We start from the raw sequence: 12685 nt of genomic DNA, 5'->3' as shown, positions 1-12685 counted from the left end.
AATTGTGTGAGTGTGTATTTGGTTGTTGTTTTTGTTCTTCTATTAGAATGCAAACCCCGTTAGTTGGCAGCACCCAGAACAGTTCCCAGTATGTAGCAGGTGCTCAAATAATATTTGTTGAACAAAACATTAATTTTTTCAATAATGCCATGGGGACTCAAGACTTGTATAAAATGGGTTATAAGGATTAGGATGGAGGTAAGGGTGGAGACAGGAGAGAAAGGGAATAAAATTAATATTTATTGACCCCTTCCATGCCTGGGCACTGGATATTCTTTCATATATCATATCATGAAACTCCTTGGGTCATAATTCAGCCCAGATCTCCAGACTTTCAATTGTATATGCTTTATATTTTCCTATTGTCTTCTTTGGGGGAGATGGTTACCAGGGGATTCCCCAACCCAGACATTTTAGAGGTACTGAGCCAGCTTCATGAGCTCTGAGCTCTTATTTACCTCCAATATCCCCCCTGTAAGAGTACCCATACACACTGTAGCACATACGCAAGTAAAGGGAGCAGTGGCCTCTATACAGGATAAACCTGAGCGTGGGGCAGGTCTGATCATATTTACACTCATCCCCTCAGGAGCCAGCGAGTCCTTAGCAGTCAGCAGGGACTAGGATATATGTTGAATAGGAATGGTTGTTTCAATGTCACATCATGACTGTATAGCAGTAGCCAAGAGCTCTTTTAGGGCCCAGGGGATGATATGCTTCATAGCAATGGCTTGTAAAAGTGTAAGAACAAGGCCTATACACAAGGAGGGGATTTGAGAAAATAGCTTTTACTTTAGTCTTTAGCTTCATGTGCAGGGGTTATATCTGTGAATCTTTGGTTTCTTTATCTTAGGATATAACAGGCCAGTTTACTTTTTATCTCTGAAAATATTAGTCTTAAGAAGTTATGAGTCTATTTCCTGGCATTTTAAATAAAAAGCTTACCTTTTCATCATTAGGACACAAAGATATGATATAGAGATTTAGGAAGCTCATGAGGACCCTGCTCATGTCCCCATCAATTCATTTGTAGATGCTGCACTTCTTTCCAACTGCTTATTTAAATCATGATTTCTGAAGAACACATAATGCTTAGGACGAATTTAGAATAGTAAGAAATTCTTACTGGTTTTCCTGCAGGTCCTTCTGGTCCAGGGAAACCTATATCTCCAACAGGTCCTCTCTCTCCCTGTAATATGTCCACAGGGAAAAAAATTGCCAAGAAGTACATTAAATCTACAGGAAAGCACAACACAAGAACAGCTGTTATGACAGTGATTGACAACTCACCGGCTCCCCTGGAACTCCTGGAGGCCCCTGGGTACCAGGTTTTCCCTGGGAAAGCAAATCAAAGGGAAATGTTAGGAGCCAAAGTACTGAATGAGCCATGTCCTTCTCTTCCCTACCCGTGAGTTTAAAGTGCTACCAGGGTAGTAGTTCTCTAAGTTAAGAGGGTGTTCCTCATTTATCCAAAGTCCCCTTTGTTTTCTATTTTGTCTCTAGTTTCCACATGAGGGAAAACATAAGACTTTTTGACCTTTAACTTTCCAAGGCTGCCTGATATCTCTAGTTTCATCCATTTTCCTGCAAATGACACAATTTTGTTCTTCTTTGTGGCTGAGCAAAACTCCATCATGTTTATAGAGAACATTAACAACTCATTTATTGATGGGCACCTAGACTGGTTCCATATTTGGCCACTGGAAATGCAGAGAGAGAGACACATTGAATAGTGGAGAGATTAGGGGCAAAAGTGAGGGGAGGGGGAAAGGAGGCTTGGGGAAGGGAACAGCTGAAATAATGTTATGTCTGTATACAAAGATATCACCACCAATCTCACTAACATGTATGGGGAAGAAAGGAAATACACAAGTGCTGTGTACATGTGTGTTTGCACAACTTAGAACCTCACTATGATGTATAATTACAATGTGCCAGTAACATTATATAAAAAGTGCTTTTCCTAACAAGATAAGAGTCCAACGGACACTCAGCCAACTCTGCAGGCTGTTAAGGCACAGGCTGGAGTGCTATTCTCTAAACATACATTTATGTGGAGAGGGAGGAGGAGGAAATAGTTTTGAAAATGTTAAGCCAAAGTATTTTCATTATTGAAAATATCTCTTAGGCCTTTTTCCCCCCTGGCATCTCTTCTTCATTTTGTGTGGAGGAAGAGTACAGAGGGTCAAAGAGGTTTTTCCCAGGCTTGAAGCTTCACAGTAAGGTTTCTAAGTTTATAGTAAGACAGCTTGAGAGAAAAAAATATGTTTGACTTGAAAAGCCATGGGTCACTGAAAGGGAGAGGGGGAGATGGCTCTGTTTCACTCTGTACACCAGGACATCTTGGACAGAATGACCACAGGGAGGACAGGAGGTGGAGCCTCCAGCCTAGACGTAGAGTATTGCTTGGGTCTCAATCATTTCTTTCCCCTTAGACCTAGCCTGGATGGGACAAAGGACAAGATGGGGATGTAGGTATGGTGCGGGGAGCTTAGAAACCTTAGAAACCTCAGTCCGGGCAGTGGAGTTGAAAAGGAAGAGGCCTTTCCCACGTGCTGTCTAGAATTCTGGGGGCCAAGAGGTACTGAAATGGCATTGTGGCGAAGCTAGGCAGACATGAGGTCTGGGAAGCACTGCTGGCTCCTTGTGGGCCTGAGTGGGAGGATATTTTAGAGCCAAGAAGGCCCTTGTTCAAAAGACTTGTGGTGTGGGACACAGGATCTGGAGTGCTGATGCCGTGGGATGTGAGCTGAAGTGATCAGGGGCATTGAGGGGAGGCAGAATCTATCCCCAGCTCAGGTGGTGCCAGCAGAAAACGCAGCCCGGGGAGACCGTGCTGACATGGCCCAGGCCACTGCCAAAACAGACACTTCCTTCTGAACTCCTCCACGCCATTTTGCAAGAAGCAGGGGGTGGGGTGGGGGCTCTGAAGAAGCCCCTGGCTAGCCCCGAGTATTCTGGAAAGGGGCAGATTGTTTTTTCTAGGAAGAGCAAGATCAGTCCTCTTGTCTCTCAGCTGAGTGACATTATGTGTCCCATCCCTGCTTCAACCACAAAAATCACCTTAAAGATTTTAAAGTGTGAGCATATACATAACACGAAATTTACCATTTTACCTATTTTAAGGTACACGATTGACTGGGACTGTAGACATTTACACTGTCATGCAGCCATCACCACTGTCTAGAGTCTTTTAACTACATTTTCTGAGCCACAGTAAGGTCCGGTTATAAAAGTAAAGGTTCATGTGTAATTACACTGTTGCACACTTGCGATGTGGAAAACGTTTGCTCTCTTATTTCTGTAATTGTCTGTAGGTGTGCTTAATCATGAGCTGTGAAGGCTGATTTCCAAGTTCGTGCATCAGATATTAGGATCTAAAGACATGACAGGATAGCCCCATAGCTCAGTCATGCTGCATCCTTCAGAAATCCTTTTGGATTCTCTTTGGAGACTGTTGTATATGTTTTAAAGATTATCACTAGCGTCCCATAATTTTCTTTGAAGATAGACTTAATTTAGAGCAATAACAAAAAATAATATGTAGGTACACCCAGGTGTAAACAGTGAGAAATCAAGCTTTGTAATGTCACATGGAAGCAAAAGTAAGGTGTGAATACCGGGGGAAAGGTGGTAACAGTGCTCTGAAACAGGCTCAAGTACATCACTAGTCAGGTGGGGAGTGGGAAAAGAATGGGATTAAGTGTGTAGTTGACTTTCAAGAAGAATCTTCCTTTTATAGAAAATTCAGAAGTGATTGCTAAAAAACATATTTTACATTACTTTCACAATCACACAAATATTTACTGATCTGGATAAATTAAGTAAGGCAGTGTCATTCTCTGTAAAGGATGTAGGTTATGGATAAGTGTTTTGATTTTTGTGATTTATCAGTTAAGTGGAATAGAATGGCTGAATGGCCCTTTAGGGGTGACGGATGGGGGCTTTGGGTGGTGTTGGGTGGAGCAGATGCCAGAGGATGGTGGTGGGTGGTGATGGGAAGGCACTTATTTTCCTATGACTCAACATGTGGTTTCTATTGACTTTCTTGTAATGCTATCTTGGATCTGCCCTGCAGGGGCTCCTAGCAAGAGGATAAATGGCCTCTTATTCATAAAGCAGGACCACAAAACTGTAATTAGAGCATCATGAATGAAGATCAGAATGATCCCCAGGGCTCAGAGAAATGATTTCAACCTTTCCTGGAGCACTTCCTATTCATTGGAAAAGACCTTGATGAGATTAAAACATTTGACACCAGAGAGCAACAAAAATGATTGAGAGGATTGAAGGGCTAGTTTACGAGGAAACATTAGCAGCAATAAAAGCTCTGCTAATAACACTGGGTTATGGAATAACTCAAGCATATTGCAGCTTAACATAAGGAGCTTGAAGTACAGGCCTGCAGATGAGAACTCTGCCTTTGAAGACTGAGAAACCTGGGATATGACAAGAACAGAGAAACAAGACAAGTTCCCAAAGCTGTGATCATATATTAATCATGGTTAACTCCTCCCCATAAAAGTGACTTACTTGGGATGGGAGAAACAAAAAATGTAAAAATTAAGAATGGAACATTCTTGAATTGGGAAAAGGACAGGTTGTTTTACTTTATAAAGTGGAGGCTCTAGGAACCTAATGACACAGAAGTTATGGTGTGCCCTTCAGTCCTTTTGGATCCCTGCCATAGATAAATCATGGAGATAGAAACATTAACCTACAAAAATAATGTGAGGAAATTTGAACTCACCGATATCCCAGCTATTCCTGGGGGACCTGATGGGCCTCGATCTCCCTGTTGGAATTAAAATAAAAATGGTTACTTAAATGATATCAATAAAATCTTATAAAATATTAAAATGATTTAAAGTTGGTAAAGTTTTTTTCTTTGGATCCAATAAATGATAGCAATATTAGCTGGTGTAAAGGTGGAGGGTAGATAGGAAAACAAAAAAATAACTATCCAATTGAACCTGTAACAGTATATTTTACCATAAAATCAAATAATAGTTTTAATAAAAAACATTCATGTTCTTTCTGTGACCTATTTTGAATAGAACTCCATACATATTTATAGTTAACAGTATCCAATATTTTTAATTCATATATTAAAAAACTATTACTATTACTTAAGAGATTAAGCACGTTGAGTGTCTTCTAAAAAAGCTTTTCCTTGCACAAAAAACTTTTTCCTATACTTATTTTATTCAATGTAGGGTTAGAATAAAAAGATCTAGAACTAAAAACTGCTAGTTCTCTTTGGCCAATCAGAAGATCCCTTTAATTGCTCTGAAAAAGAGTGACTCAACTCTTTTCAGGAGGCAGTGTGGCATTTAAGATAAAGCTGATAATGCTAAAAATATTAATGATAATATATGAGATAATAAAATGGCAATTTTGTTGGACAGAACTTACACTTAAAAGGTCACAATTTCATTTAGGGACATAAAAGAAGACTTGATTACATGAAAAGATTTGCTTTGTGCTTGGAGGGTGAGACACTGTTGTAAAGATGTCGCTGTTCCCCACACAAATTTATAAACTTAATGCGATTCTTATAAAATTGCAGTTTGATTAAAAGATATTGAAGCTCACCTGAGATAATAAATACTCTCCCTAATATGTGAAAGCTAGGGAGAAAAGGGTCATAGGAAGAACTCTAGAGGAAGAAGGAGATTCTAAAGATGAGCAAATAAGGCAACCTGAGGAGAGGGGGGGGGAGAGGGACATTCTCTAATGCATATGATGCACTTTAATAAACATATCAAAATCAATCACTAAGCCAAGTATGAGATGAAGTGGGGGGGGAATGGGGTGGGAATTGAGTAAGGGCTAATTGGGTGATGTGTACATGTATGTTTCCACCATCTTGTATCCCATTGAGATGTATGACCACAATGCACTAATAAAAAATTTTTAAAAATGAGGATAAAAGAAAAAAAGAATAATAGATGCTAGTAATACCAATATTTAACATATTATAAATCAGTAATAATTGGAAAGATGAGATGCTGGCATGAAGTTACGTAGAATATCAACACGTTATATAATATAATACAAATTTCAGAAATACACCAACATTCGTAATAAGATTTTAGTAAGGAAAGGGATGTATTATTCACCAAGTACGACTAGTAATTGGATAATGTCCTTGAAAAATGTTTGATTTCTGTATTTACATTATATCTTGTATCAATTCCATAGATTTATAAAAAAATTAAATAATATGAACTATAAAAGAGACAAATGTATTGGTGACTATCTGATTTTGATTGAAAATTAAAGCAAATATCATTTTTTATATAAAAGCAAAAGAATTATAAAGAAAAATAGTTTTATATTTGACTATATTGTTATATTTACAACAAGATTCAGCATAAAAAATGAAAAGCAGAGACTAGCTAGGATACAAAGTCCAACATATGTGATAGAAGTAATATCTTTAACATACAGATGATAGCCACTCTCAAGAAGACCCAATAGAAAAATAAAGACAGCATGATCTCACTCATCCAAAAACGTCGGTCTCACAGAAGTAGGTAATAGGATGGTGGTTTGCAGAGACTAAAGAGTGCAGGGGTAATGGAGGAATAGGGCTAATGAATAAAAGGTTACATTTAGATTGAAATAAGCACATGTATTCTATTGGATAGTAGGATACTATGGTTAAACAGTAAAGTGTCGTATATTTTAAAATAGCTGTAAGAGTAGGTTTTGAAGTTTTTACCACATAGAAATGATAAATTTTTGAGTGATTTGATAATAACTCCAATTTGATTGTTATACACTGTATATATGTATGGAACTATATTGTACCCCTTATGTATATATGGTCATTATTAATTAAAAATTTAAAAAGAAAAACAGACAAAAGTAATTCTCATCAGTTTCACTCTATACCCTTTTTTGTACTTTTAGATCTTTATTTTTTAATATGATTTCATTGGTGCGCTATAGTATCTCACCATAATGAAAGTCATATTGACATACATGGACTCAGCACGTAGTGGGTGCCCCCACCTTCCCATCTCTCTCCTTCCCAATACTGAGTACTGAGATTGCCATTGGTATATTCACATATGTACACATAGTTGATGGTAGTAGCATTTACATTAGTGAGCCGGAGGCTTCCTCCTCCCCTTCCCTTAGACCATCTCCCTGGGTCCACTGAGTTTTCTCCTCCATTTTCTGGAGTGCCTCTGGTATCCCAATTGGTCTCTAGCTTGTGCATATTAGAGAAAATATATGACCCTTCACTTTCTCTGACTGGCTAATCAAGACCCACCATATGATCTGGCTATACCTTTTAAATTATGGATTTTTTACCCTAGAATATACTGGAACTCTTTTCATTCAGTGAAAACATTTATGTAAATTATAAAGATTAAGCTTAAAAGAATTTCCCTCTGAAAAAACGATCCTTCCGTTATTGGGATATTTCATTTCCTTGAATCACATCCTTTAATGATCTTGCTTCATCTTCTCATAGAAATATTTGAGACCTTGCTACTAAAGATATCTGCATCCCCATATTCTCAATTTCATGCATCCAACTTTATACCACCAATTCCCATTCGTAACTCACTCTCCTGAGAACCTTGAATCCCTAGATCACTAATCAGTTGATGGTACCGACTTTTCATTATCCTTCACTCCATGGATGGCCTCACTCCCTTCTTTGCTTAAATTCTATGATCACGTGTTATAATCACCTCTCTTATGCATATCATTAATTCTCTTACCCATGCTCCTAGTACTCATTTTTCAAAACCAGAACATTTAATTCAACTCCCTACTATTCTTTGACTTCACTTGGAAGTCTATGCATAGCTGCAGAAAAATCTAATCTCAATCTCAATGATTGGTCTCTCTTCAGTTCATGACTATGAACCTCATGGGGGCCCCAGGGCTGCCAAAACATCATAATTCTGTTTTTTTTTTAATCTCTCCCTGCCCCTCATCATTTTTAGGTTTTAAATCTCTAACCTATTTTCTCTAGCTCACTTTTAGATATGATCTTATTTTTGCCATCTCTGAGAAAATTTAAGCAATCAGAAAAGAAGGTTGATAGATTCCAACCGATGTATTTTTCACGTATATCACCATCTACCCTCCTGTATAATGTTTTATCCATCTGTTACCATAGTTGTTATCCAAACCTTCCATTTGTGCATTTGATCTCCCTCACTTTTAGCTATTTAAAGATGTTATCCAGCAACTCTTCTCCTCTTCTATATCATCATTCTGTTGTCTTTCTACTGGATCATTTCTTTAGCATACAAGTATTCTGATATTTCTATGATCTAAAAATTCATATAATAAACCTAATCCTATTTCCTTCAGCATCCTCTGGCCCATTCTTTGCAGCAGAACTCCTTGGGTATGGTTTACATTGTGTTTACTGTGTATATATTTTTCTTATTTTCTCTTAAATCCATTCAAGTCCAGCATTGTCTCTACCAATGTAGTGAAATAGTGATTTCTCTGGTCAAGGTCATCCATGACCTCTACATCACTAAATCCAGTGGTCAATACTTGCTGCCTTATGTATCTCTGAGCCTGAAAGAATTCCTGGCACAGTAGTAGATCATTAGTAAACACTTACACGTGTTAAATAAATACACTTCTGTCTTCTGTGCTTACCTTTACACCTGGAAATCCTTCTAGTCCTGGCAACCCCATTGCACCAGGCTCTCCCTGTTAAATATAAATACAAAAAATTCAGGAGCAATGATCCAAAGGTTTTAAAGTATTGGTTTCAAAAGCAAAGACATTTTTTTTGTCTGTTCCTTCCATTGCCTGCCCACTCAACATGGATTTATATTTTAGCTAGTAAATGTCTTGCTCTATTTTTAAACAGGGTATTATGGCATTTAGAATATAAAAATAGTTTGAGAATAAAAGCTATTCTCTAGAGAGATGTGAGTATATTGTCTGATTAAGAATCTAATCAGAATGAATCCCTCTAGTCAGTAATAACTCCAATTTCAATAAAAATTAGAATGAAAGGCTGGAATTCAATGAACTTTGCCAGTTTGTGAGCTACCGGGAACAAGACTTAACTCTTTAAGAATGAATGAAGATGGGGCTCACAGCAGTTTATCATCCTTAGTATTCTCTGTATCTGGACATGTGGATGCTTAAGAGGATGACCCCAGGAGAAGCCTCTTCAATGATTTCAAAAGTTGTTGCTTTGGGGCTTTGGGGGGGAACCAAATAGATTTTTTGTGGTACTGGAGATTGAACCCAGGGGCATTCTACCCCTGAGCTACACTCCCAGCCCTATTTTATTATTATTGTTTTATTTTGAAACAAGGTATCACTAAGTTATGGAGGGCCTCACTAAGTTGCTGAGGCTGTCCTCAAACCTGTGATCCTCCTGCCTCAGCCTCCTAAGTACTGGGATTATAGGGGTGTGCTATCAGGCCTGGCTCAAATTTTTTTTTTTTTTTTTTTTTTTTTGCGGGTTTGGGGATGGAACCCAGGAGCATTTGGCCTCCAAGCTACACCCCCCGCCCTATTTTTTATTCTTTTTTTTGAAACAGGGTCTCACTAAGTTGCAGAGGGCCTCACTAAGTAGTAGCTGAGACTGTCCACGAACTGCGATCCTCTGGTCTCAGCCCCCAAATGCTGGGATTACAAGCGTGCACCACCACGCCTGGCTTCAAATTGGTTTTTAATACGTATTGCCCAATAATAATATTTAAGCTCTTTAATACATCTATATTTAAGCTCTTTAATACATCTCCTTCTAAAGTATATTTGGAGCTGGGTGTGATGGCACATGACTATAATCCTACTACTTTGGAGGCTGAGACTCCAAAGTCTTTGGAGTAGTAGACAGGCTCAAGGACAACCTCAGCAAAATAAAGACAATTAAAATGAAAAATAAAAAGAACTGTGGTATAGCTTAGATATAGAATGTCTCTGGGTTCAACCCGAGTACCACGAAAAAGAAAAAATTTATTCATTTGTTTATTTATTTATTGCAGTACTGGGAATTGAACCCAGGGGAATTCTACCTCTGAGCTACACCTTTCTTTGATTCTTTATTTTGACACAGGATCTCACTAAGTTGCAGAGGGCCTTACTAAGTAGCTGAGGCTGGCCATGAACCTGCGATTCTACTTTCTCAGCCTTCCAAGTACTGGGATTATAAGTGTTCACTGCCACACCTAGCGAAAAAATATATTTTCTATGGCTTGTTTCTTTGTGGGTTTAAAATGTATTCACAGAGTTTTATCAAGTTGTACTATAATAATACCAGCTTGTACTTTGGATTTTCTTTTTTTTTTGCATGCAATGGCACATGGCTTCAAAGTATAGTTTAGTCTTAGGTCCATCTGAGTTTCAAGAAGATACCCAAAGGTTAAAAGGATGTACAAATGGAACATGAAGGATGTAACATATGCTTGAAAAGGACATGACAGGGAAAAAATGCCAAGGATTAAAGGGAATCTAATTGAATTTGGCAGAACTTTTACAGTGAGGCTTCACAGTTGAGAAAGATGCTGAGAACAATTATCATCTTTTGGTAGCTCGAGGACAAGCTCTCCATCTTCGCTGAGTGTTAACCTCCTGATATGTTCCACTCAATAAGTGGCTTCGTGACAGCACACGCTCCCTGCAGAATAATCGTCTAAGACATTCAAAGCAAATAAACAGTCCTTTCCTTTTTTTGTTGGGGAGATGTCAGACATATTAGGGAATGTCTTTGCAGTAGATATTTCTCTTCCATAATCTACTTAAAATTGGATCAATCATCAAAAGAGAACCGTTAGAATCAAGTGCTCCATCTGTCAAGAGCTTTATGTGTGCCTTTCTACATCGCTGGGTGATTTTTAAAACCCACTGACAAACCTCAAGGGCAGTGACAACATCAAGACTAACGCATAATAAAAAATAAAGAACACATGGCTGGCACTTTTCTGACACTCTGACACTGATGAGCACCTAAGAGGGTGGCCATCTCTGCTTGATGCCCTTCTCTCAAGTGGGAACAAAGATCTGTTTTCTAAATGACACACAATGTGGGAAAGTACATACCACTGGACCAGGATCACCTTTGGGGCCCTAGAAGCAAAACATGGAGAGTCATTTTTTAAAAATAATGACTGAAGCAAAGTTATAGAACATAAGGCATTTTCATACACAAGTTTGTTTTAAATATACATGAGAGTGCCTGCAAGTTTTGCTTTTACTATATTTTAGATTTGAAGAGTAAGGTTAAAAATAACTTGATGGGACTCCCATGAAAATAACTGGTTGGTCATTGATTTCATTTTTAGATTTATAATACAAAAGTGTTACTACTATGCTAAATAAATTTTTTCATTATTTTGGCTGTGCGCATTTTTTAATTGTTTTCACTTGTTTATTCCTGCTATAAAAAGTAGTTATAACTGTAAAATGCATTTTCAGGGCCTATACCCCCATTATGGTAGCTTAGATAAATGTGTGCGATGATCAGCAGTTATACTCACAGGGGGACCAGGAGGCCCTGGGTAACTGGGCACATTCACACCTCCCTAAAAGAAGGAAAAAGAAAGAGAAAAATTTATAGCAATCTATAACAGGTAAAATTATTTTAAATAATTGCCAAGGTAAGTACCTGGATTTTATATAAATTGCTCATGCCATTTCCTTCATTGAATGGTACACCCTTTGGAGAGAAAAGAAAGAGAATTATTCTAATAGCATTTCCATATTTTATCATTATACCAAATTGCATTATTTCTATTAATTTTTATATTTGTGGTACTTGGAATTGAACTCAGGGGCCTTTTACCTCTGAGATACACCCTCATCCCTATTTTATTTTTTATTTGGATACAGGGTCTCACTAAGTAACTGAGGCTGGCCACGAACCTACATTTTTCCTGTCTCGGCCTCCCAAATGTTGGGATTACAGGCGTGCACCGCCACGCCCAATTAAAATTTTTTTTAAATCTAAGAAAGTTTTACCATTCTAGTGAGTTTAGGACTACAAATTAAATACAATGCTTCCCTGTTTTGCTTTTTCAAAGCAAATGTAGGGAAAGAAGTAAAAGGAGTGTGAGCTACACCTGGTACACCCAGACGCTTCCAGTTTGGGGTTTGACTAATGTTCATGGTTGACAGATGAGACACTAATGCATTCGGAGGAAAATATTATTTGCTCATTAAAATTCAGTTTCTGAATTGCCAATTTACTCTAAGTGTTTACAGCCTGCTGACCTGCAGGCTGTAACGCAGCAGTGCTGATGAAGATGTGAATAGGGAACAATTTGGCTACTGAAAAGTAATTTTTTCCTCACACTCTCTTCATGCCAAATAGAAAATTATGGTAAATGGGAAGATGATATTATTCACACTTCTGTGTGGATGTTCCTATGAAAACATGTCTTTTAGAACAATGGGGAAGAAAAACTTCCTAAGAAAAGCCTACCTGATGTGAATATAAAGTGTAAAGTTTCTGAGTAACCAACATTTAATTTATTCTACTCTAAAAAATTCACAGGTTTTTGCATTTAGGAAAAACTTGAATTTGAAAATTTTAGCTAGGATTTTTTTTATCCTTTTTAAAAGTTTCCATAAATTCAATAATCAAATCTGCATTATTCTTTTTGTAATTATTTTCACTTCAGCTGTAAATTGAAGAGCTATCATTTCATTGTTTGGGATAATAAAGGGCAGTGATGCCCAG

The 12685-nt window shown here is 37.8% G+C and overlaps 1 protein-coding gene across 1 annotated transcript in view; it reads right to left on the bottom strand.

The window, feature by feature from the left end:
- Positions 1-12685, bottom strand: part of COL19A1 (collagen type XIX alpha 1 chain) — a gene marked incomplete at both ends in the record, with an annotated part of 383978 nt that overhangs the window by 33405 nt on the left and 337888 nt on the right. Inside the window, 7 exons of the mRNA XM_080699922.1 lie at positions 1127-1189; positions 1291-1335; positions 4751-4795; positions 8644-8697; positions 11047-11073; positions 11484-11528; positions 11612-11662. Of these exons, the coding sequence (XP_080556048.1) occupies positions 1127-1189; positions 1291-1335; positions 4751-4795; positions 8644-8697; positions 11047-11073; positions 11484-11528; positions 11612-11662 (330 nt within the window). The remainder of the gene's footprint in view (positions 1-1126; positions 1190-1290; positions 1336-4750; positions 4796-8643; positions 8698-11046; positions 11074-11483; positions 11529-11611; positions 11663-12685) is intronic.

Source organism: Muscardinus avellanarius (genome assembly GCF_963383645.1).
Source record: "Muscardinus avellanarius genome assembly, chromosome: 8".
In the NCBI taxonomy this organism is placed as follows: domain Eukaryota; kingdom Metazoa; phylum Chordata; class Mammalia; order Rodentia; family Gliridae; genus Muscardinus; species Muscardinus avellanarius.
The sequence above is the reverse complement of the archived record's forward strand: the minus strand, read 5'-3'. Positions and strand labels throughout refer to the sequence as shown.